At 43.9% G+C, this 25,483-nt stretch overlaps 1 protein-coding gene across 2 annotated transcripts in view; it reads right to left on the bottom strand.

Moving 5' to 3' along the window:
- The window catches only part of LOC126236825 (glutamate receptor ionotropic, kainate 2-like), a 320,846-nt gene that overhangs the window by 225,428 nt on the left and 69,935 nt on the right, over positions 1 to 25,483 (bottom strand). For both annotated transcript variants that reach the window (XM_049946425.1, XM_049946426.1), the window contains exon 2: positions 6,539 to 6,679. In XM_049946425.1, coding sequence (XP_049802382.1) covers positions 6,539 to 6,653 — 115 coding nt within the window. In that variant the 5' untranslated portion in view covers positions 6,654 to 6,679. The remainder of the gene's footprint in view (positions 1 to 6,538; positions 6,680 to 25,483) is intronic.

Here is a 25,483-nt window from a genome sequence, read left to right as displayed (position 1 = left end):
ACGCAAAGATCTGGAAACATTGCTGATGAATCCTGCTGCGGGAGACCTCCTGTACGAGAAGAGACTGTTGTTAGATACCCGATCGGGAGTTTCCCAAAGGTGGCAGATACATATCGGTGGTGAAGGGGAAATGAAGTTCAAAATGGTTCAAATGGCTCTGAGCACTATGGGACTCAACATCTTAGGTCATAAGTCCCCTAGAACTTAGAACTACTTAAACCTAACTAACCTAAAGACATCACATACAACCATGCCCGAGGCAGGATTCGAACCTGCGACCGTAGCAGCCCCGCGGTTCCGGACTGCAGCGCCAGAACCGTATGGCCACCGCGGCCGGCGAAATGAAGTAGCCAAGGGAGACTAAACACTAACATAAATTTAACCTATTAGTGTTAGCTCTGGCATCCAGTGGTTAGTGATCGGCGTCTGTTCACAAATTAGTGCGGCTGCTGCAAATCTTTGATCTTCTTGCAGGAAACGCAAATATATGCGGTGGAACGCAACTTGTGATCAGGCCATTGAACGAAGAATTCAGACATGGAGGAAATTTAGCAGTAACAGAAAAACAGAAAAATGGCAGGATATTCACAAAGTTCAGAAGCAGTACTAGAAAGGTATTAGAAGAGTAGACTACATAAATCTGGAAAGACTTATGAAAAATAGCGTGAGAAATTTCTACTGAATATTCATGGAAAATATAAAAGGTTGTAGACATAACTGAGTAGGCTTCCGCAGCCGGTATCGTGCTGATTCAAATTCTTTTGGGTGTTGTACCGCGTCATGTGTTGACAGATGTGAAAATTACGGAACTATCAGTTTAATAAGTCACAGCTGCAAAATACTAACACGAATTCTTTACAGACGAATGGAAAAACTGGTAGAAGCCGACGTCGGGGAAGATCAGTTTGGATTCCGTAGAAATATTGGAACACGTGAGGCAATACTGACCTTACGACTTATCTTAGAAGAAAGATTAAGGAAAGGCAAACCTACGTTTCTAGCATTTGTAAATTTAGAGAAAGCTTTTGACAATGTTGACTGGAATACTCTCAAATTCTAAAGATAGCAAGGGTAAAATACAGGGAGCGAATGGCTATTTACAATTTGTACAGAAAGCAGATGGCAGTTATAAGAGTCGAGGGGCATGAAAGGGAAGCAGTGGTTGGGAAGGGAGTGAGATAGGGTTGTAGCCTCTCCCCAATGTTATTCAATCTGTATATTGTGCAAGCAGTAAAGGAAACTGTGGTGTCACCGCCAGACACCACACTTGCTAGGTGGTAGCCTTTAAATCGGCCGCGGTCCGCTAGTATACGCCGGACCCGCGTGTCGCCACTGTCAGTGATTGCAGACCGAGCGCCACCACACGGCAGGTCTAGAGAGACTTCCTAGCACTCGCCCCAGTTGTACAGCCGACGTTGCTAGCCATGGTTCACTGACAAATTACGCTCTCATTTGCCGAGACGATAGTTAGCATAGCCTTCAGCTACGTCATTTGCTACGACCTAGCAAGGCGCCATTATCAATAGATATTTAACTTGTGATGCCTGTACCGTCAGACCGATGTTCTACAATTATGGATTAAAGTTAAGTATTACATCAACTACGTACTTTATTTGCTACTAAAAATTCCCTTAACTGTTCCAGACCTCACGCCAGTCTGCGTGTAATTAAACGCGTGCATTTGGGCCTCCTCTAGCAACACGGTGTTGGCTCTTCTACCAACACAGCAGAAACAAAAGAAAAATTCGGAGTAGGTATTAAAATCCATGGAGAAGAAATAAAAACTTTGAGGTTCGCCGATGACATTGTAATTCTGTCAGAGACAAGGACTTGGAAGAGCAGTTGAACGGAATGGACAGTGTTTTGAAAGGAGGATATAAGATGAACATCAACAAAAGCAAAACGAGGATAATGGAATTTAGCCGAATTAAATCGGCTGATGCTGCGGGAATTAGATTAGGAAATGAGACGTTTAAAGTAGTAAATGAGTTTTGCTGTTTGGGGAGCAAAATAACTGATGATGGTCGAAGAGAGAGGATATAAAATGTAGACTGGCAATGGCAAGGAAAGAGTTTCTGAAGAAGAGAAATTTATTAACATCGAGTATAGATTTAAGTGTCAGGAAGTCGTTTCTGAAAGTATTTGTACGGAATGTAGCCATGTATGGAAGTGAAACATGGACGATAAATAGTTTGGTCAGGAAGAGAATAGTAGTTTTCGAAATGTGGTGCTACAGAAGAATGCTGAAGATTAGATGGGTAGATCACATAACTAATGAGGAATTGGGAAGAAGAGGAGTTTGTGGCACAACTTGACGAGAAGAAGGGACCGGTTGGTAGGACATGTTCTGAGGCATCAAGGGATCACACATTTAGCATTGGAGGGCAGCGCGTGGTGGGTAAAAATCGTAGAGGGAGACCAAGAGATTAATACACTAAGCAGATTCAGAAGGATGTAGGCTGGAGTAGGTACTGGGAGATGAAGAAGCTTGCACAGGATAGGGTAGCATGGAGAGCTGTATCAAACCAGTCTCAGGACTGAAGACCACAACAACAACAACAACAACCGCGTCATTGTATGAAATATTTTTATTATAAGCTACAAAACCGACGTTTCGACCGTATTACAACAGCCTTCCTAGAGGGCAAGACTTGGTAACACGATCGAAACGTCGATTTTACAGTTTATAACTGAAGTATTTTATACAGTGACGCGGTACGAGACAGATAAGAATTTTAAGCATCATAAAGGATTATAAGCCCCCAATAATCTGTTTCAAAAGAACAAATAGATCTCTAGACACAAATACTGATGTAAGCTGCAAAATTCTCAATAGTTTGATAAACTCTTCAGCTGTGAAAAATCTAAAAAAAAAAAAAATAAACTTCACAAATCCAGGTTCGAAGCTGCCCGCTGTCACAGAGGTAGGGGAGATTAAAAAAACAACAAAGCCCCAGGAGAAGGTAGCATATTTTGGAGATCTGGAAACTCAAAGACCAAAATATCACAAAAAATTGTCACTTAAGTCTGGATTACAGAAAAATCCCACATGGACAGTAATGAGCGTCGATGCACCCATTCGATGCACCCATTGTACTGAAAGGGCAACAAGACAGAGCCTAATAATTACAGATATGTCTCATAGTTATCGGTCACTTACAAAATTCCAAGGGATTACTCAGCAGACTAGAACCACAAACTGAAATACAGATAAGTGAATATCGAGCAGGCCCCAGAAAGGAAAGATCAGGCATTGAAAATATTTGGAAAATGCGGAAACACCTGAAGGTGTGACTGTAGTCACATTTGTTGACTTTATGACCGTAGACAGGCAGACTCTCTTTCACACAATACAAGAATGGAACAGATAGAAAAACTAGGGCACACATAAAACAGACACTCACAGACACCATATAATAAAAGTTATTGGAGAAGCCCCAGAACCACCGATGTGCACATAGCGAACAGACAAGGAGTGAGCTCTCCCTCTTTTATCCAAAATGGTCTTGGACAAAATTATCAAACAATGGGACGAAAAGTTAAACTGATTCTGTTAGGAAGAACAAGTGTGAATAAAACAACCATAAAATACCCGACATTTGCAGATGACCTAGCAATACTCAGCAACAATACACAAGCAGAAGAAGCAATTGAACACTCACATGGAGTCTTTGCAAAACGGATCTACTTATGAGAAACACAATAGATGGAGAGAAAGAACAACAAAACACAAGAGTTGTATACAAAATACGAAAAGTTAAAAGATTGGAAAAATATGAGAATCTGGGGGAATATAAAGAAATAGAACATTCAAACAAGGCCTCAAACCTAGAAAGAACAGAAAAACAAAGATGTCACTTGTAATGGATGAAAATCTACAGTTTTACGTCGAATAATATGGCCTGTTTGTCCATCAAAGGAAATATAAGAAAGTATGCCCGCACAGATGTTTGATGGATGATAAGGGGATTGGTCTCTGCACCATTCGGACCCTGTGTGTAGTCTCTTTACAAATGAGCTTCGCACCAAAAAGAAACAGGTGTGTACTCTCTTTGCTAATTGAACTGAGACTCACTTGTTAAGAGAACGGTTGTCCATTGATCTGTAGACTAGTGTACTTATTTGTGAGCATACTAGAGACGTATTGTTAGTTTCTTCATGTTCGTAGAGTGCTGTTATTCCGCAAATGTATATACAATTAATGAAAGGCCGCTCCAGTTGCTAATACACATTAACTTACGTCCAAGTCGTTTCCTAGTGGAGCTGAAAATCGTGCTGTTGCTTCGCAAACATCCTCTCAGTAGCTTGGTTTAAATGGCTCTGAGCACTATGGGACTCAACATCTGACGTCATCAGTCCCCTAGAACTTAGAACTACTTAAACCTAACTAATCTCAGGACATCACACACATCCATGCCCGAGGCAGGATTCGAACCTGCGACCGTAGCGGCCTCGCGGTTCCAGATTGTAGCGACTAGAACCGCATGGCCACACTGGCCGGCTCTCAGTAGCTGCAGCAGAGAGGGACGGTTGCTGTGAATGAATTAATCTATGTTTCTTCCAAAGCAGCAAAAATTAGAAATCGGCGTGCGTTTTAGTCCATGGTGTACATTATGGACAGTACATTATGGACAGTACATTATGGACAGACACTGTTGCCAATATCTATGAGCAACAGAGGAGCGAAGTGCCAGCCATCTGTACACACGTATATTTTCATTTGCCTCCTATTTTTCATCCCATTTCGTCCAATAAGCCTCACTAAGGCAAGAAAGAAAAATGAAGATGTAACGCCCGTTAACAACGAAGTCATTCTGTTAAGCCGGGAACAGTCGCTAATACGGCACGAATTTTCGGCGACAAGGTTTACTGCAATCTTCACATGACTACTGATGATTGATTTGTCCGTCGGTGCATGCCTTTATACAGGTACCCTGCCGCCCCCCCCTACCCCACCCCTTCCGGTGTGGGCCCGCGGTGGGGTAAGGTGGCTGGCGGGCTCTGACGGCTCAGTTGCAGCTTTCCTGCCTTTGGGTTCATGTCCTGCCTCCACGCTCCTCCCTCAGTTTGTCGAGCGTCGTGTCCCTAGCCTTGCTGAGACGAAAGCCGCTGTCTTTAGTTATCAAGTTCGAATCAGTCATCAGTAGTCAGCTGAAGATGGCAGTAAGTCTTGTTGCGGAAATTCTTACGTAAGGATTTAAATTACACATTAACAGAGAAAATCCCCAATCGTATAATTAGAGCATTAAAGAAGAAACACAGACTTACATAGGACAAGGATGCGAAAAGAAACTGGGAGAGTCCTTTGCAAACGAACCATGCTGACGTTAAGTTTAATTGATTTTGGAAACCCACGAGAATCTTGATCTGGGTGGCTGGACGGTGAGTTGATTATCGCTCCTTCCGAATGCGGATCCACTGCGTTAACCACATCACCACCTCCCTCGGTAAGAAATAAATATCGCTTGTCTCAAATAGGAATCCAGTGTCCTTACTAATCGTTTCATGGCCATTTCTGCTTGAGAGAATGGAAAGTTACATTTCAATATCCCTTCGACTTCGAGGTTATCAGTGAAGGAGTACTACACTGTCCAGTCACAATAATGCCACCACCTGTCAAAAGCCTGAGTATCCACCTTTGGCAGCGCTGGCCGCTGTGAGATGTGCAGGAAGAGAATCAACGAGGCTCTCCAAGGTACCGAGAGGGATGTCGAACCATGCTAACTCCAATACCGTGGACAGCTGCACCAAGTTTCTCGGTTGAGAAAGCCCGTTCGAGATGCCCTACAGAGTCTCGATTCTGCGTAAATCCGGGGAGTTTGGTGGGCAAGAGAGTACGGTAAACCCATCCCGGTGCTCTTCGAACCACGAATGTACACTGCGAGCTGTGTGACACGTTGCATTGTCCTGCTGGTAGATTTCATCGTGCCAAACTACATGCAGGGGTGGATGGGGTCCCCAAGGATAGACGCATACTTGTGTTGAGCGAGTGTGCCTATAATGACGAGATGATCCACGGAATGCCACGCAAACATTCCCCACACCATTGCCCTGGCCTTGACCCTTCTGACGATCGTTGCAGGGTATTTGCTGTCAGTCCGATGGATCATAAAACGTGATTCATCTGAAAAGGCCACCAGTCGCCTTTCAGTGGACGTACATTTGCGGTACTGGCGTGCAAATTACAGTTTTCGTCGCCGATGAGTAGTAGTCAGCGTGGGTGCGTGAACCAGTTAGTTGCTTCAGAAGCCTATACGCAGCAACGTTCGCTGAATGGTCGTTAAGCAGACACTGCCGGTAGACTCTTCGTTCATTTTCACAGTCAGTTGGCCGACATTTGCACCTCTGTTCGCCTGCAAACAACTCCGCAACTGTCGTTCACACCTGTCTTATGACTCGTGGTGCACGATGTTCGGACATAGATTTGTACCTTGGAGGTCCATAAATTTCGGTACTGAGGAAAACAGATGTGGGTGATGATACTCTTCACACAGCCTTAATGAGACGAGAAGGAGCAGCAGCCGATGGCGGTACTCACCGATGCGGACACTGTAGGTCGGGTTGTTGCTGGCGTGCGCGCCCAGGAGGCAGCTGGCCGCCACCACCACCAACCACGGCAGCAGCCTCAGCCTATGCCTCAGGCCACCCGCCATGTTGGCGCCTGCGGTAACGCCACCACCTGTCAAGTACACCGTCACCACTATACAGTGCGTCGCGATGCGTACAGGGTTTAGACAATTCCGTACGAACACGCACTTAACGTCGTATTGAACGATGCTTGATATTCTAAATAGCTTTAATCCTGATGCTGAGTTTATAGCCGTGAAAGTTACATTGCAGTATCTTGAACTAGCATAGGTCAAGCGCTAACTTGTAACCTCGTCCATTAATCGTTCAAAAGAAACTCCGCAACAGACTACTGAAACTACTAACCAGCAAAACATAAATACCTCGACTATCGTTCACGCCTACAAGTCACATCCTTACCTCAGCAAATATTGCTTGGATCTCTGTCCCTCCCAAGTTTCAGCAGTCGTCCGAAATCCTTGAATGTCCTGATCTCCAATTAGCTTCCTGCATTCGTTTACCCTCCCCTATCCGTATCCTGTACCGGCATATAAAGATACAGCACATCTCCTCAAATCCTTCGCGGTCGTACGCTTCCAGCAAAATCGAATGCCAACACCCCATTGCTTCCTCTGTTCTTGAGAAGCCTGATCTCCTATCGTCCTACTTTCCTAATATCTCCACACTCTCCATGTCCTTTCCTTCAATAATTTCAACTGTCTCCCTCTCCCAGGTGTGAATTCATTCCGGAGGCATTCTGCTAACTGCAACATACGGCAATTCTTCCATTCCATATGCTGAAAAATATTCTTTCTTTGCACGAATGCAATGCAACCCACCTCCTACAAAGTGCACGCCTTCCATTTACCCTTCTTAAAACTCATCCCATACCCTTTATCATTTCCTTTTTAATCCTCTCTGCATCCAAATCCCCCTGGTAGAAAATGCTACCTTGTAGAATTTAAGACTGCGGACATCACTTCATTAACCTTACAAACATAGTTTTTGTTTCTACCTATATATTTTTATGTTTCTTACTTCTTTGTTGCATGGGTCGTTTGTGCAATTAATCGCAATGATTTTGAACGAGTCATTACACAATCGTATTACACAATCATATATGAAAATGGCTTTATGCTGACAATTTTGCCTGCCGGTGTCGCCGAGCGGTTCTAGGTGCTACAGTCTGAAACCGCGCGACCACTACGGTCGCAGGCTCGAATCCTGCCTCCAGCATGGATGTGTGTGATCTCCTTAGGTTAGTTAGGTTTAAGTAGTTCTAAGTTCTAGGGGACTGATGACCCCGTAAGTTAAGTCCCATAGTGCTCAGAGCCATTTGAACCATTTGTTGACAATTTACAGTTTCTTTTTAAATATGAAAATGAATTAGGAAGTCCTGTCAACCACATTACCACATAAACAGAAATTCTTGTATCTGGTACAAGTAATTACCAGTGAAAACTTTTCTAGTTTGTTTACAGATTAAATTTTCCTATCTGTGAAGCATTTAACATCAATGTTTGAGTGATCAAAGAGTTTAGTGACGGCGCTGGTGCACCCCTTTTTGTGCTAAAGGCAATCTTAATGCGGAACAATGGATGTCATTTTCTTCTTATGGTATAATAATTATGCACGCTGTTGTTTTTGTTGAAGTACAGTGGTTTAGGTGTTGTGTGATATAACTATTATAGCCCGGTTTTATGGGTATGCAGTTGCTGTGACTGAGCTGTTGTGTATGCCCTACTATAGTTCTTATATGACTGTTAGCCTGTAACCTCGGCACATTTTCTTTTTATATATATGAAGATGGCAATACATAAGCTGAAACCAGTAATCCAATAATTGTGTTAACATAGCGATCTTGGCAAATAAATTGGTTTTCACAAGAAGGCTACAGTTCCAATTTATATGATAGAGTCCTTACTGAATGATTATGTCAGGTAGCCATGACGGAAACATATTAATCTTCTTCTTTCTTGCAGTACGTTATACGCAGAGTATTAGGGTGAGTCACTGGAAGATATTGTAATTCTAGGCGAGGGAATTACATAAAATATACTCTGCACCATCTTATAATGTGTTTGGGCTCAGATTTGAGAGAAACAGGGAGTGGAAGAATAAGCATCATGAAACTTTAGTGTGACATGTCAGAAGAAACGGCAGGCAATTCCATTCGTCTAATTCCAACATCTTGTAGGAATGCATGAAATTTAGTCACAGTTGCGAATACAGACAAACATCTGCTGTGTAATGGAATGACGACGATGAAAATTTGTTCTGGACTGGGACTCGAACCTGCATTTTCCACTTAACACACGCTGCCGCATTAGCATTAGGCTATCCGAACAAGCCTCACGGCCAGATGCAAACTTCCGTATGTTGTCAATCATGTGCCGTCAGGCGTGCTCGGGAAGCCTAATGGTAAGGCGACCGCATGCGATAAGCGGGAAATCCGGGTTCAAGTCCCAGTCCGGCACAAATTTTCATGTTCGCCTTTCCATTACACGCGTGATAGTTATCCACATTCGCAGCTGCGAATACATTTCATGTATTTCATAAGGGCTGTAATCGCCGCAGTGCCTGTTCCTTCGGACATGCATGCATGTATTTGCATCGTATTGCACTGCATCGTATTTATGAACAACATGAGCACTGCAATGTTCTATCGTGTAGGAAGTTGTTCGTTAGGTGGGTAGGTGGGTGCAGTGTGCTCCTGAATTATTCTCTTGAAGGGCGAAACTATCACCGAAGTGTTGACTGTAGCTGCAATAGCAATGGGCAGTTATACGTTTGAGAGAGTTGAACATTTCAAGTACCTGGGCTGGACAGTTACGCATCTAAATTATACCTCCAATGAAATTAAGCAGAGATTAATACTAGCCAATAGAGCCTATTTTGCCCTAACAAGACTTCTATCCTCAAGGTTCCTAACTTGTACCACAAAATTAACTATCTATAAATCACTTATACCACCAATGCTTACATATGCCTCTGAAGCCTGGACATCAACAACTAAAGATATTGAAACACTGGATGCATTTGAAAGAAAGGTAGTCAGACGAATTGTGGGCCCAATCTGTGGAAGAGTAAGATGGAGGAGGAGATACAACCATGAGTTGTATATCATATATGAAGACCAACCCATCAGAAGGAAAGTGCAATCATCCATACTGAGTTGGGCGGGACATGTGGCTCGCATGAATGATACAGAAGTACCAAAATATTACAAGGAAAGCCAGGAGGGCAGGGAGGACGTGGTCGACCAAGAGCCAGATGGGAAGATGGAGTAAAAAAATGTGTGCGAAGTCTTACGGGACTTAACTGCTAAGGTCATCAGTCCCTAAGCTTACACACTACTTAACCTAAATTATTCTAAGGACAAACACACACACCCATGTCCGATGGAGGACTCGAACCTCCCCCGGGACCAGCCGGAAGATGGAGTAATCGAAGATCTTAGGAAGCTGAGCTGTAGAAACTGGAGAATATTGGCAAAGGACCGAGAAAAATGGAAGAAAATTGTAGAAGAGGCCAAGGCTCATCATGAGCTGTAGAGTCAATAAAGAAGAAGAAGAAGCTGACTGTAGCGCTGAATAAAAGGTTGGAGGAACCTATTCTGGCACTGCAGAGCCCACAAATTACTATCGACTTGCGATGAGAGTTGTTCGATTTAATACATGATACTGGTCCATTCATAACTGGAGACACAGAAATCTGTGCTGTGCTGGACTGTACTCAGAACGCAATTTTACTTTCACCTTGTAGTATATGACGGACTGACTTATGACACGCAACGTTGACACTTAAAAATATTTTTTGTTGACCATATACAGCTACGTTTACACCACTAGTTCTTTTATTTATTGTTTATTTATTGGTCTACAGGTACCCATTCTCTGAAAAAATGAGGCTCTATTGTATTAAGACTGGCTGTTCAAACACTATAAAACTTGTCGTAATACAGCTGTTGATTTTCGCGATGCTTAGCAACAAGGGATGATGTTTACTAGCTCCAGGTAGAATTGCAAAACTACCGTAGGCTACTGCAGATTATCATAAGTAAGCGTAGCATAACGTAATCTTCCTAGTAGCTTTTGGTCAGTGAAAATCGTAACAGTGTTACCTGTGAGTTAGGTATCTTGCGTACCTATAGGGCGTCGCCTCATTTCGATCACTTTGTTTCCGTGTGCGATCTGTGTCTTTCCAGATTCCAATAGAAACCGGCAGCGGTAAACTGTCTACAGAATGAGTGTTTAGCAGGGTGTTTCGCAATTCATGTTACACACATCTAGAGATCGTGGAGCGGACTTAGTGGATCAAGTTATACATAGGAACGCGTGTCTGGAAATGTCACCCAACGAGCAGCAAAGATGCAGCGCAGGCCGCTGGAACGAGCCGCTGTACCACATCGCGGCAGCTGAATTTAATGATTTGTGCATTGTTAAAAGGGGCTTAACGTTCTTCATTTAGCCATGTTAATGGTCAACATGACTTTATACGGTTTAATGGCAGTGCAATTGTGACTAGAGGCGAGTACGGAGAGATCCGTGAGTGCGTGGCACTCTGTAACGCGTCATGTTGTAAAGGTACTGTTTCTGGAAGTTCAGCCTGAACGGTGAATTAATGGCGGTATTCGTATTTCAGTCATCGTAAATAGGGAGTCTGTTAAACTCTTACTGCGGTTCCGTAGTGCCACAGTGTGACTTGTGGCAGGAGACTCATTATACAGGGAGTAAGGTCAGGTTAGACCTCGTGCAGCTTTGTACATAAAAGAGATTTTAGATGGAGAATGGTTTTATTACGAGCCACCTGTTGAACACTACTGGCCATTAACATTGCTACACCACGAAGATGATGTGCTACAGACGCGAAATTTAACCGACAACAAGAAGACGCTGTGATATGCAAATGATTAGCTTTTCAGAGCATTCACACAAGGTTGGCACCGGTGGTGACACCTGCAACGTGCTGACATGAGGAAAGTTTCCAACCGATTTCTCAAACACAAACAGCAGTTGACCGGCGTTGCCTGGTGAAACGTTGTTGTGAGGCCGCGTGTAAGGAGGAGAAATGCGTACCATCACGTTTCTGACTTTGATAAAGGTCAGATTGTAACCTATAGCGATTGCGGTTTATCGTATCGCGACATTGCTGCTTGCGTTGGTCGAGATCCAATGACTGTTGTGAGCGGCGTGGGTGCTATTCTGTCATTCTGCGCAACGGATTAATCTGAGATGTACCCTTTACCCTGTGGCTCCTGCAAGACGCAATTTCTACCCCCACACTACTACAGAAGTCAGACAGACGCTCCTAACGTTCTAAAGAGAAATGCCTGAAAAACTTTCAGCAATAAATATCTTCTGGAGTCGTCCGCTGTAAGAAAATGACACAAAAATTCACAAAATTTCTTACGTAACTACTGGGATACTTGGGTACTGGAGTAGTGCTAGTTAGTGTAAGAAAAACATGAAACTAGCGAAAATTATTATTTATTTTGCAAAAATTCTGAGAAATCGCAATGGCACTTTAGTTATGAAATGAACAAGTTATTTCCGGTTTTTTTTTCGGAATGTGAAGTTACCTCTTAAGGATAGGATTCGCTAATGAAATTTCGATAGAAAGTTTAAGATTGTTATTGACTTGGCAGAATGGCTGAGAGCCGCACCTACTCAACTTGAATAATTATCCGTTAGAATGTTGCTAGGTACGGTCGAGGCTGTCGCGTGTGAAATACAGTGAAGTGTACTGTTATGGAGGAAATATGGGGCTCGCAAGAGCTGTAGCGCACAATACTGTAAGCTGCGATGACTGCTGTCTGCTCCACTCGCTGCTGACAAGTAAGACAACTCTCGTTCTATCTGGATTGACCTACGCCTTGAAGAAGTCAACGACTCCTATTCGCCCCTAGTCTAACTATTGGCGTGGTTCACCGTTCAGATAACCAGTCCACTGCGATGCCAGTCAAAAATTCGCTCGCAGGCGTTTAACTATAACTCTGTCCGTTCACACCGCACAATAAGTGTGTCGGCCAACACAGTGAACAACGCTTAATCGCAAGGACTCAATATAGAGTCGCACTCAGATTCGCTCTCGACAGAGGCGCTCTCCCAGTGAAATACTGAGGAGAGACTTGTTCCTCGATCTTTGAGTACACGTACGAGGGCACACGCTGTCGTTACGTGTTCTCGCACCAAGAGCGATAACAGAACGGCCCCTGTCCATGCCAGATGTGAAGGGGTATATCTTTCGGTCTCTTCCATTGCTCCTTCAGCTCAAGGTGTCAGGAATATCGTCTGCCAATCAGCATTGCTCTTCTAAAACGGGAGAATGACGTTTCGTTTAAGGCGATCAGTCTGGAAACTGTAGCATCGGCGTTTGGCGTTTGTTGTCTCCCTGTGAAAACCTCTAAACTGCGTGGTATGTTTGTAAAGAATGCATAGGCTGGGCGCTCCCACACAATGTAGCGGAATTTGTTTTTAAGCCGAAACTGGGGTCGTTCTGCCTTTCAAAATGGTTCAAATGGCTCTGAGCACTATGCGACTTAACTTCTAAGGTCATCAGTTGCCTAGAACTTAGAACTAATTAAACCTAACTAACCTAGGGACATCACACACATCCATGCCCGAGGCAGGATTCGAACCTGCGACCGTAGCGGTCGCCCGGTTCCAGACTGTAGCGCCCAGAACCGCACGGCCACTCCGGCCGGCCGTTCTGCCTTTCACTCGGGCAAACACTGTCTGCTCTACGGGCGGTCGAGGCTGACTCGTCGTCTGAAGGAACCAGCCTCCCAGCCAGCCTCCCAGCCAGCCAGCCTCTCTCGAACTAAAAGCTCCTGTGGCCGTCGTGTCTGGAATGTATGTGTACGCCAGCCTCGAGTATTTCAATCTCGGTGTGCATTTGCGATTTACTAGTTATTTGCCTATCGTTTACATGAATTCATACAACATTGACTTTATCTTATCGAGTTTGGGTTCGAATGAAGCGTCTTGATGTGTGGAATGTGATTGTGAGGGCGGAATATATAAGCAATGAAGGTCAGGAGACCACGACGTCTTACATTGTTAGCAGAATATGGAATCGGTGGGTTCAAGAGGGTAATACGGAACGCCGTGCTGGATCCCAACGGCCTCGTATCATTAGCAGTCGAGATGCCAGGCATCTTATCCGCATGGCTGTAACGTATCGTGCAGCCACGTCTCGATCCATGAGTCAACAGATGGGGACGTTTGCAAGACAACAACCATCTGCACGAACAGTTCGACGACGTTTGCAGCAGCATGGACTATCAGCTCAGAGACCGTGGTTGCGGTTACCCTTGACGCTGCAACACAGACAGGAGCGCCTGCAATGGTGTACTCAGCGACGAACCTGGGTGCACGAATGGGAAAACGTCATTTTTTTCGGATGAATCTAGGTTCTGTTTACAGCATCATGATAGTCGCATGCTAGTTCGGCGACATCGCAGTGAACGCAGATTGGAAGCGTGTATTCGTCATTGCCATACTGGCGTATCACCCGGCGTGATGGTATGCGGTGCTATTGGTTACACATCTCGGTCACCTCTTGTTCGCATTGACGGCACTTTGAACAGTGGACGTTACATTTCAGATGTGTTACGACCCGTGGCTTACCTTTCATTCGATTCATACGAAACCCTACATTTCAGCAGGACAATGCACGACCGCATGTTGCAGGTCCTGTACGGGCCTTTCTAGATACAGAAAATGTTCGACTGCTGCCCTGGCCAGCACATTCTCCAGATCTCTCACCAATTGAAAACGACTGGTCAATGGTGGCCAAGCAACTGGCTCGTCACAATACGCCAGTCACTACTCATGACGAACTGTGGTATTTTGTTGAAACTGCATGGGCAGCTGTACCTGTACACGCCATCCAAGCTCTGTTTGACTCAATACCCAGGCGTATCAAGGCAGTTATGATGGCCAGAGGCGGTTGTTCTGGGTAGTGATGTCTCAGGATCTATGCACCCAAATTGCGTGAAAATACAATCACACGTCAGTTCTAGTATAATATATTTGTCCAATGAATACCCGTTTATCATCTGCATTTCTTCTTGGTGTAGCAATTTCAATGGCCAGTAGTATATATGAAAGAGATTTTAGATGGAGAATGGTCTATTACAAGCCACCTGTTGTATTGATTGATGGCTATTTGAAATAGGTATGATTATCGATTCTGTTAAAGTTTTCAGAACTAGTCACCTGTTGCGAAGGCGCTGTAGGGAGAGCTGCTTCGATTTATTGATGAATGTGGTATGTGGTAACCGTCAGATCGAAAGACTACTAATTGTGCTGAATTTGATAAGCAGGCACTATATAAATTTTGCTGGAACTGTTTGACTTCATAATACCGCAGTCTTAGCCCACTAGTAAAGAAGATCTTAGACCGTTGTTGTTGTGGTCTTCAGTCCTGAGACTGGTTTGATGCAGCTCTCCATGCTACTCTATCCTGTGCAAGCTTCTTCATCTCCCAGTACCTACTGCAACCTACATCCTTCTGAATCTGCTTAGTGTATTCATCTCTTGGTCTCCCCCTACGATTTTCACCCTCCACGCTGCCCTCCAATACTAAATTGGTGATCCCTTGATGCCACAGAACATGTCCTACCAACCGATCCCTTCTTCTGGTCAAGTTGTGCCACAAACTCCTCTTCTCCCCAATCCTATTCAGTACCTCCTCATTAGTTATGTGATCTAACCATCTAATCTTCAGCATTCTTCTGTAGCACCACATTTCGAAAGCTTCTATTCTCTTCTTGTCCAAACTATTACCCGTCCATGTTTCGCTTCCACACATGGCTACACTCCATACAAATACTTTCAGAAATGACTTCCTGACACTTAAATCTATACTCGATGTTAACAAATTTCTCTTCTTCAGAAACGCTTTCCTTGCCATTGCCAGTCTACATTTGATATCCTCTCTACTTCGACCATCATCAGTTATTTTGCTCCCCAAATAGCAAAACTTCTTTACTACTTTAAGTGTCTCATTTCCTAATCTAATACCCTCAGCATCAACCGACTTAATTCGACTACATTCCATTATCCTCGTTTTGCTTTTGTTGATGTTCATCTTATATCCTCCCTTCAAGACACCATCCATTCCGTTCAACTGCTCTTCCAAGTCCTTTGCTGTCTCTGACAGAATTACAATGTCATCGGCGAACCTCAAAGTTTTTATTTCTTCTCCATGGATTTTAATACCTACTCCGAATTTTTCTTTTGTTTCCTTTACTGCTTGCTCAATATACAGATTGAATAACATCGGGGAGAGGCTACAACCCTGTCTTACTCCCTTCCCAACCACTGCTTCCCTTTCATGTCCCTCGACTCTTATAACTGCCATCTGGTTTCTGTACAAATTGTAAATAGCCTTTCGCTCCCTGTTTTCACCCCTGCCACCTTTAGAATTTGAAAGAGAGTATTCCAGTCAACATTGTCAAAAGCTTTCTCTAAGTCTACAAATGCTAGAAACGTAGGTTTGCCTTTCCTTAATCTTTCTTCTAAGATAAGTCGTAAGGTCAGTATTGCCTCACGTGTTCCAATATTTCTGCGGAATCCAAACTGATCTTCCCCGAGGTCGGCTTCTACTAGTATTTCCATTCGTCTGTAAAGAATTCGTGTTAGTATTTTGCAGCTGTGGCTTATTAAACTGATTGTTCGGTAATTCTGACATCTGTCAACACCTGCTTTCTTTGGGATTGGAATTATTATATTCTTCTTGAAGTCTGAGGGTATTTCGCCTGTTTCATACATCTTGATCACCAGATGGTAGAGTTTTGTCAGGACTGGCTCTCCCAAGGCCGTCAGTAGTTCCAATGGAATGTTGTCTACTCCGGGGGCCTTGTTTCGACTCAGGTCTTTCAGTGCTCTGTCAAACTCTTCATGCAGTATCGTATCTCCCATTTCATTTTCATCTACATCCTCTTCCATTTCCATAATATTGTCCTCAAGTACATCGCCCTTGTACAGACCCTCTATATACTCCTTCTACCTTTCTGCTTTCCCTTCTTTGCTTAGAACTGGGTTTCCATCTGAGCTCTTGATGTTCATACAAGTGGTTCTCTTTTCTCCAAAGGTCTCTTTAATTTTCCTGTAGGCAGTATCTATCTTACCCCTAGTGAGATAAGCCTCTACATCCTTACATTTGTCCTGTAGCCATCCCTGCTTAGCCATTTTGCACTTCCTGTCGATCTCATTTTTGAGACGTTTGTATTCCTTTTTGCCTGCTTCATTTACTGCATTTTTATATTTTCTCCTTTCATCAATTAAATTCAATATTTGCTCTGTTACCCAAGGATTTCTATTAGCCCTCGTCTTTTTACCTACTTGATCGTCTGCTGCCTTCACTACTTCATCCCTCAAAGCTACCCATTCTTGTTGTACTGTATTTCTTTCCCCCATTCCTGTCAATTGTTCCCTTATGCTCTCCCTGAAACTCTGTACAACCTCTGGTTCTTTCAGTTTATCCAGGTCCCATCTCCTTAAATTCCCACCTTTTTGCAGTTTTAATCTACAGGTCATAACCAATAGATTGTGGTCAGAGTCCACATCTGCCCCTAGAAATGTCTTACAATTTAAAACTTAGTTCCTAAATCTCTGTCTTACCATTATATAATCTATCTGATACCTTTTAGTATCTCCAGGGTTCTTCCATGTATACAACCTTCTATCATGATTCTTAAACCAAGTGTTAGCTATGATAAAGTTAACTGAGTAAAATTGTACCTAAAGGAACTTTTAACCCGTGCGACGAATGGTGTTAGTACCCACGTACACAATATCAGCGGCAGATACTCATATATACGTATCAACTGGGGGAAACGACTGTTGACGCAAACGCCTGAAGAGGCTCAGCTTTAATTAACCCTGTTTCATTTAGTGTCAAAGTGGAATCGGAAAATTAGTATTTAGTTTTTCTATTTTTTGCTTGGTGATAAATAGGCCTGCTGACTAATAATTTAGGTGAAACGCGAGCACTCGCACGCAGCGACACTTTATCAATACGTGACTATTTTTTTCAAATAGATCGCATCTGATGTGGATGTGAACAAAAGAAGGGGAACTGCTCGTAATTTTCTAAATGTTGTTTAAATGAGGGATAGAAAGTAAATTTTCATGCGAATTTGCTTGCTTTTGAATGTAAAATCAACTTGGGCTTTTGACCCCTGGTGATTAAAGGTTACTAGTGAATAAAATGTTATCAGGCTTCTAACCATGACAAGTAGTTAAAATTCCACGAACTGTCGAGCAAGCTCTTCTTGGCCATTGCTAAGTGGTATGACTGCCAGTGGGCAACTGGCACGCCCTTATGCACACTAGGTGCCGGCTTTGACGTCACTAGTGAAACCTCCCCTTAGAAAAATTATTGAATTACTGTGTTGATAAACCTCTACGTCAATTGATTTTCAAACAGCTGAGCAAAACTGAACGTACTCAGACATTACTCTCTTTACTTATTCTGCTCAGTACTAAACTGACACACAATAGTTTTAGCGCAACGCAGTCTGACTTTCAATAATCCTTACAAAACAAAGGCCCTGACTAACAACAACCTATACCTTTCATGAATCACTTACCTCACAAAAATCTTCGTTACTCGAACTACTGCAAAACAGCGAGCGCCAATACTGCCAGCTAAATAAAAGATTCTAACTACTGAAGGTGCGAACTACTGAAATGCATACTTAGCAAATGATAGATTTTATAGAGAACAAACAATGTATTTACCTTAATAGTGTTCAAAAGTCATAATATATATATCAGGTCATGACATCCAGTCTTACAAATTTACTCTTTCTGATGGACACACGTCCAGATCGTCCGCTTTCAAAATTGCCATCTCTCTCCCACATCCACAACTGCTGGCGGCTCACCTCCAACTGCGCAACGCTACGCGCTCTTCACATCCAACTGCCCAACACTACAATAGCGAATATTCCAACAATGCAAACCAGCCACTGACTTCACACAGCACAGTCAGTGATTTTCATATAGAGCGCTACGTGGCGTTACCAACATAAAAAGCTAAACAGCCTACTTGCACTAGTGCTCGACGAACCGCTGACTTGGAGTTCGATGATCCTGCTTTAACTTCGCGATCGCTGGAGCCCACCCCGCGATGAGCTGCAGACCGCCGTTTCTAATAAGACTGTAATCGGAGAGATTTATTTCGGTGACTTCTTTAATTACACAGTCCCAGAAGCCGCCAGTATGTACAGGGTAACAGTTATTGAACTACACTCCTGGAAATGGAAAAAAGAACACATTGAAACCGGTGTGTCAGACCCACCATACTTGCTCCGGACACTGCGAGAGGGCTGTACAAGCAATGATCACACGCACGGCACAGCGGACACACCAGGACCCGCGGTGTTGGCCGTCGAATGGCGCTAGCTGCGCAGCATTTGTGCACCGCCGCCGTCAGTGTCAGCCAGTTTGCCGTGGCATACGGAGCTCCATCGCAGTCTTTAACACTGGTAGCATGCCGCGACAGCGTGGACGTGAACCGTATGTGCAGTTGACGGACTTTGAGCGAGGGCGTATAGTGGGCATGCGGGAGGCCGGGTGGACGTACCGCCGAATTGCTCAACACGTAGGGCGTGAGGTCTCCACAGTACATAGATGTTGTCGCCAGTGGTCGGCGGAAGGTGCACGTGCCCGTCGACCTGGGACCGGACCGCAGCGACGCACGGATGCACGCCAAGACCGTAGGATCCTACGCAGTGCCGTAGGGGACCGCACCGCCACTTCCCAGCAAATTAGGGACACTGTTGCTCCTGGGGTATCGGCGAGGACCATTCGCAACCGTCTCCATGAAGCTGGGCTACGATCCCGCACACCGTTTGGCCGTCTTCCGCTCACGCCCCAACATCGTGCAGCCCGCCTCCAGTGGTGTCGCGACAGGCGTGAATGGAGGGACGAATGGAGACGTGTCGTCTTCAGCGATGAGAGTCGCATCTGCCTTGGTGCCAATGATGGTCGTATGCGTGTTTGGCGCCGTGCAGGTGAGCGCCACAATCAGGACTGCATACGACCGAGGCACACAGGGCCAACACCCGGCATCATGGTGTGGGGAGCGATCTCCTACACTGGCCGTACACCACTGGTGATCGTCGAGGGGACACTGAATAGTGCACGGTACATCCAAACCGTCATCGAACCCATCGTTCTACCATTCCTAGACCGGCAAGGGAACTTGCTGTTCCAACAGGACAATGCACGTCCGCATGTATCCCGTGCCACCCAACGTGCTCTAGAAGGTGTAAGTCAACTACCCTGGCCAGCAAGATCTCCGGATCTGTCCCCCATTGAGCATGTTTGGGACTGGATGAAGCGTCGTCTCACGCGGTCTGCACGTCCAGCACGAACGCTGGTCCAACTGAGGCGCCAGGTGGAAATGGCATGGCAAGCCGTTCCACAGGACTACATCCAGCATCTCTACGATCGTCTCCATGGGAGAATAGCAGCCTGCATTGCTGCGAAAGGTGGATATACACTGTACTAGTGCCGACATTGTGCATGCTCTGTTGCCTGTGTCTATGTGCCTGTGGTTCTGTCAGTGTGATCATGTGATGTATCTGACCCCAGGAATGTGTCAATAAAGTTTCCCCTTCCTGGGACAATGAATTCACGGTGTTCTTATTTCAATTTCCAGGAGTGTATATGAATTAAAACCGCCATAACTTTTGAATGGTTTGCGTTAGGACGTTCAAGCTTCACGGTTTGCCCCGGGGCATGATGGGAACTGCTATGCGCATGTGCGGTCTGGTTTAGCGACGAACCCCACTTTCATTTGAATGGGTTCGTCAATAAGCAAAATTGATGCATTTGGGGGACTGAAAATCGACATTTCGCTATCGAGAAGTCTCTTCACCCTAAACGGGTGACTATGTGGTGTGCAATGTCCAGTCACGGAATAATCGGTGTGACATTCCTCCATGGCACGGTGACTATCGAAAGATATGTGAAAGCGGTCTGTAGAGCGGAAACAGCTAGAGGTTCTGAAAGTGAAAATTCAAATGGATTTCAAACGCAATTTCTGTTTGATAATTGACGTACTCAAACGGGAACTGGGCACAACAAATGATAGTAATACTGGATGAGCTTCTTTGACGATGTGTCGTTAACTATGCAAATTTTGAGGATTGACGGGAAGTTGATGACAAAAAGCAAGTCAGTCTTGCAGACTATGTCAAGTGTATGTACCATTTATTGAGAAATTTAAAACGTACTGGATGAATGTCCCCATATTGTATGTAAATTTATGCCCATGGTACGCCATGTCGACTTCGGTCCACATATTTTTAAGCACGGTAGAAGTAGAGAGGATACAAAATGTAGACTGGCAATGGCAAGGAAAGCGTTTCTGAAGAAGAGAAATTTGTTAACTTCGAGTATAGATTTAAATGCCAGGAATTCGTTTCTGAAAGTATTTGTATGGAAGTGAAACATGGACGCTAAATAGTTTGGACAAGAAGAGAATAGAAGCTTTCGAAATGTGGTGCTACAGAAGAATGCTGAAGATTAGATGGGTAGATCACATAACTAATGAGGAGGTATTGAATAGAATTGGGGAGAAGAGGAGTTTGTGACACAACATGACAAGAAGAAGGGACCGGTTGGTAGGACATGTTCTGAGGCATCAGGGGATCACATATTTAGCACTGGTGGGCAGCGTGGAGGGTAAAAATTGTGGAGGGAGACCAAGAAATGAATACAGTAAGCAGATTCAGAAGGATGTAGGTTGCAATAAGTACTGGGAGATGAAGAAGCTTGCACAGGATAGAGCAGGATGGAGAGCTGCATCAAACCAATCTCAGTACTGAAGACCACCACAACAACAACATGCCATAATTGAAACTGTTCCGTTGCCGATTGGTCCACTATCTGAAGATGCGCAGGAAGCTCGACGCAAGGATGTCCGCCATCACCAAAATACTTTACACACAAATATTCGCATGAGAAAACGACACACGACGCATGCTATCGGCATCTGGAATTTTCAGATCCATCCATCTTTAGCTTCCGGAAAATAACAGCTGAAGAATATAAAGAGATGCCACCTGAGGTAAGAGATCTGCCTTTCGAACTGTCTTTCAGTGGACAATTCGGCAGCGTCCCTTGTGGTAGCAATAATGACGCAAGCACCAAACTTGAGTACTATTCCGGTTGAACAATATAAACTATCGAATAAAACACCTCAATATGGGAATTTTCAAATTCGTTATCAACGACCTCAAAATACCTTGCACCCAAAGTCTTTCACGAATCATCTAAATTTATAATAATCTGATTCGCGTAACTGGGTCCGCCATTTTGAATTTTGTAATTCCGATACATGATTCGTAATCAGCGACTCTAAAAATTTAAAAATAACACAGTTTCCTATGATTTTATATCTATTTTTCTATTACATCCGGTTTTGAAGCGATTTGGCCCACTGCGCGACGGCAGGATAAGGGGGTTGGTATTGAAATCATATCTACGCCGGCTTAAAAATACAATTGTTACTTAGTTTACTAGACCGGGACTTCTGTTTGGGACTTCAGTGGTTATGTGTTGTTTCAAACGATTGTGGATTCTGTCCATTAGTATTGATCTGACTTCGCTTTACTTGGGTTCGTAGCGTTCGCTCTCTATTAACTTTCGACATTCGATTTAGCTTTGATATTGATTTCCACACACTACGTTGTTCGCTGCGGAGATCTGCCTCGTTTAGTGTCAGGGTATGACACGAAAGGATGGGGATTTGAACATCGCCTCTCCCGAAAGTTAACCTGTAAATCACTGAAGGACAGCATGTCATTAACGGGTGACACTATCTAGGGCCGTGCAAACTTGTTTGACGTAGGGATAGTAAATTATACACACAAACTTTGCTCGTGACTCAGTTTATCTGTTAGAGAAAACCATATCAATATCTCTACAGTATTGCCTGAGATTTGCTTTCACATATGAACAACGCTACGGAGGGCTTTAACTTATAATTTGTATTGTAGATATAGATACACCAATGCACGAAATTATTATGGGCATTGTCCGGTCGCGAGGTCGAATGCCGACTGATGGTGTTTCGGGCAGCTGAAAAAGATTGCAATGAAACATTCGTTTTCCTACTCAAAAGAAGCTGTCATCTTCCAACCTAACCTAGACATCGGGTTAAGTTGCAGATCAATATGTCCCCACAAACTTCACAGAAACTTAACAATACTAGCATTTTGTTGTAACACATTCTTTGGCTTCGCCTACATAGAAAATATTACCACCTTCGAACGTAACCAAAATTTTGAGCTACGCTACAGTTCAACTTGTCACGGCAGCCTAAAAAAAGAACATATAGGTCTATTGAAGAAGGCGACTTAAGCCACCTCTCTCAAGAAATAAACGAAATAATATCAATAAGCCGTACGACAGACATCTTCATCTGATACACACAAACAAAATCTTACCAGACGCTATGTGTGTCACTTATGACGTCACACTTCAAAGAATATAACGATAGCTCGCGTTTTAAATGCACCTTCCCTCTCTCATAAGACTCATCTTAAATATGTGGTTTTCATATTTATCTCTCTCAGCACCGAGCGAAGTGGTGCAGTGGTTAGACACTGGACTCGCATTCGGGAGGACGACGGTTCAATCCCGCGTCCGGCCATCCTGATTTAGGTTTTCCGTGATTTCCCTAAATCACTCCAGGCAAATGCCGGGATGGTTCCTTTCAAAGGGCACGGCCGACTTCCTTCCCCGTCCTTCCCTAATCCGATGAGACCGATGACCTCGCTGTCTGGTATCCTTCCCCAAAAACAACCAACCAACAACCATCTCTCAGCATCTCAGCAGTAATGATCTGTACATTTAATTGCTTTCATGTTTTGAACTCATTTTACCGTATAAACACAAAAGCGAACGGAAGGAAGCCCGAAGACTGTACCGCAATGAAGCATTTCACCGACTGACAAGGATATTAAGGATATTGTCAATTTTGACCATAGACGGCACAATATTTCTATTAGTGCAGTATATTTCATAAGTTTTTGGTCTTCTCAGTTTATCACAGTCGGTTATTGCACAACGTCTCAACTTAACTAGCACAGGACAAATGTAATTCCCATTCGGAATTAATGGGCAATACTGCCCCCACAATCAACCATAACAGTCGGTTACCCACAGCGATAGCAGCGCCCGAAGCGGCCTGCAAGCGACACTTCTGAACACGATAGCGGATCAGTGCGAATTGATTTGTAACATAGTATTTATAATAGGGAGTGTATGTAGTGCCATAAAAATCGACAATAACTATAAAATGACACCACATTTGTCATTCTTTACTTTTCTAAGGACCCTGGGAGGTACGAAACGCTACATTGCAGGACAGTTTAGTTACGATTGTTTTATAATGTACAATATTGGCTGAATCATGTTGTTTTCCTTTAATAACTAAAAATTGCTAGTAAACACCAGACGACTTGATCTTTTGCAGAAAGACGTCTTATATCTGCTCAACAAAGTGAAGCTTCGTTTGCTACACTTTCAGCCTAATCTGTCAATGTTGAACGCAGGTAACCTTTGTGGATCATAATACCTACAGCATTTAACGTACCAAATAAGCCGCCACACCTGCAGCTTAAGGGAGAACCACGCGAACGTGATAATAAATCGTCAAAAGTAATAAAACTGTTCCTAACACAGAAGCAACCAACTCCACAATTGTTGCTGAATCTGAGCCACATATGGCAAGAATCTTCAACACATTCGCTTTTGAAGCAAAAGTAATTAGATTTTCAAAAATATTCGTGTGTTATACAGTCGACTGAAGTGTTAGAATGGGTGAATCATTAGTCTCCATAAAAAAATCTTTAACTGTCAGGGAAAGCGCTTATGATAATAACAACAGTAGTACATGCTTCTCATGCATGAAATACGAGGGCTATCCACAAAGTTTTCGTTTGTGTCCGTTAGGGGTGGGGCTAGCGCGGCCATCTTGGTGTCATGGCATTTCGCCGCTCAGTCGGCATCCTGCCGTGCTAGTGAGAGGTTCGTGCGGTACTCCGTTGAGTTACTGTGACAGTTTGAAATGTCAGCGTTAATTGAAAATGCCGCGAAGTGTGAAGTGCATGCTGTAATAAGCTTTCTGACTGTAAAAAACTGTACACCGATAGAAATCTATCAGCAGCTTTGTGAAGTGTATGGGGACAACATAATCACTAAAGGTGGAGTGCGTCAATGGGACATAAAATTTAAAAATGGCCGAACTAACGTTCACGACGAAGAGCGAAGTGGAAGACCCAGCATAGTGACTGCCGAACTTGTCGAAAAAGTCGATGCCGCGGTCAGTGAAAACCGTAATTTCACAATAACGGAACTCTCTATGAGTTTTCCACAAGTTTCACTAAGTTTGTTGCACGAAATCATTACCGAAAAGCTTGGTTACCACAAGTTTTGTGCAAGATGGATACCAAAAATCTTGACAGAGATTCACAAAAATCAGCGAATGGCTGCAGCGTTAACGTTTTTGGACGCTTACGAGAAAGATGGCGACTCATTACTCGATCGCATCGTTACTGGTGACGAAACATGGGTTAAGCATGTGAACTGCGAGACAAAATTGCAGTCAGTGCAGTGGGGGCACACAAATTCCCCCCCAAAACCCAAGAAATGCATGCAGACAATGTCGGCAAGGAAGGTGATGGCGACTGCCTTTTGGGACAGAAAAGGTGTGATTTTTGTGGATTTCCTGGAAAGAGGCACTACAATAAACTCTCAAAGGTATTGCCAAACTCTGCACAACCTCAGAAGAGTAATACAAAACAAGCGCAGGGGAAAGTTGGGCTCAAAGATCTTGCTGATTCACGACAACGCCCGGGCCCACACGGCAAATGCCACTCGTGAAG

Source organism: Schistocerca nitens, chromosome 2, assembly GCF_023898315.1.
Source record: "Schistocerca nitens isolate TAMUIC-IGC-003100 chromosome 2, iqSchNite1.1, whole genome shotgun sequence".
Taxonomy (NCBI): domain Eukaryota; kingdom Metazoa; phylum Arthropoda; class Insecta; order Orthoptera; family Acrididae; genus Schistocerca; species Schistocerca nitens.
This window is presented reverse-complemented; position numbering and strand designations above follow the sequence as displayed.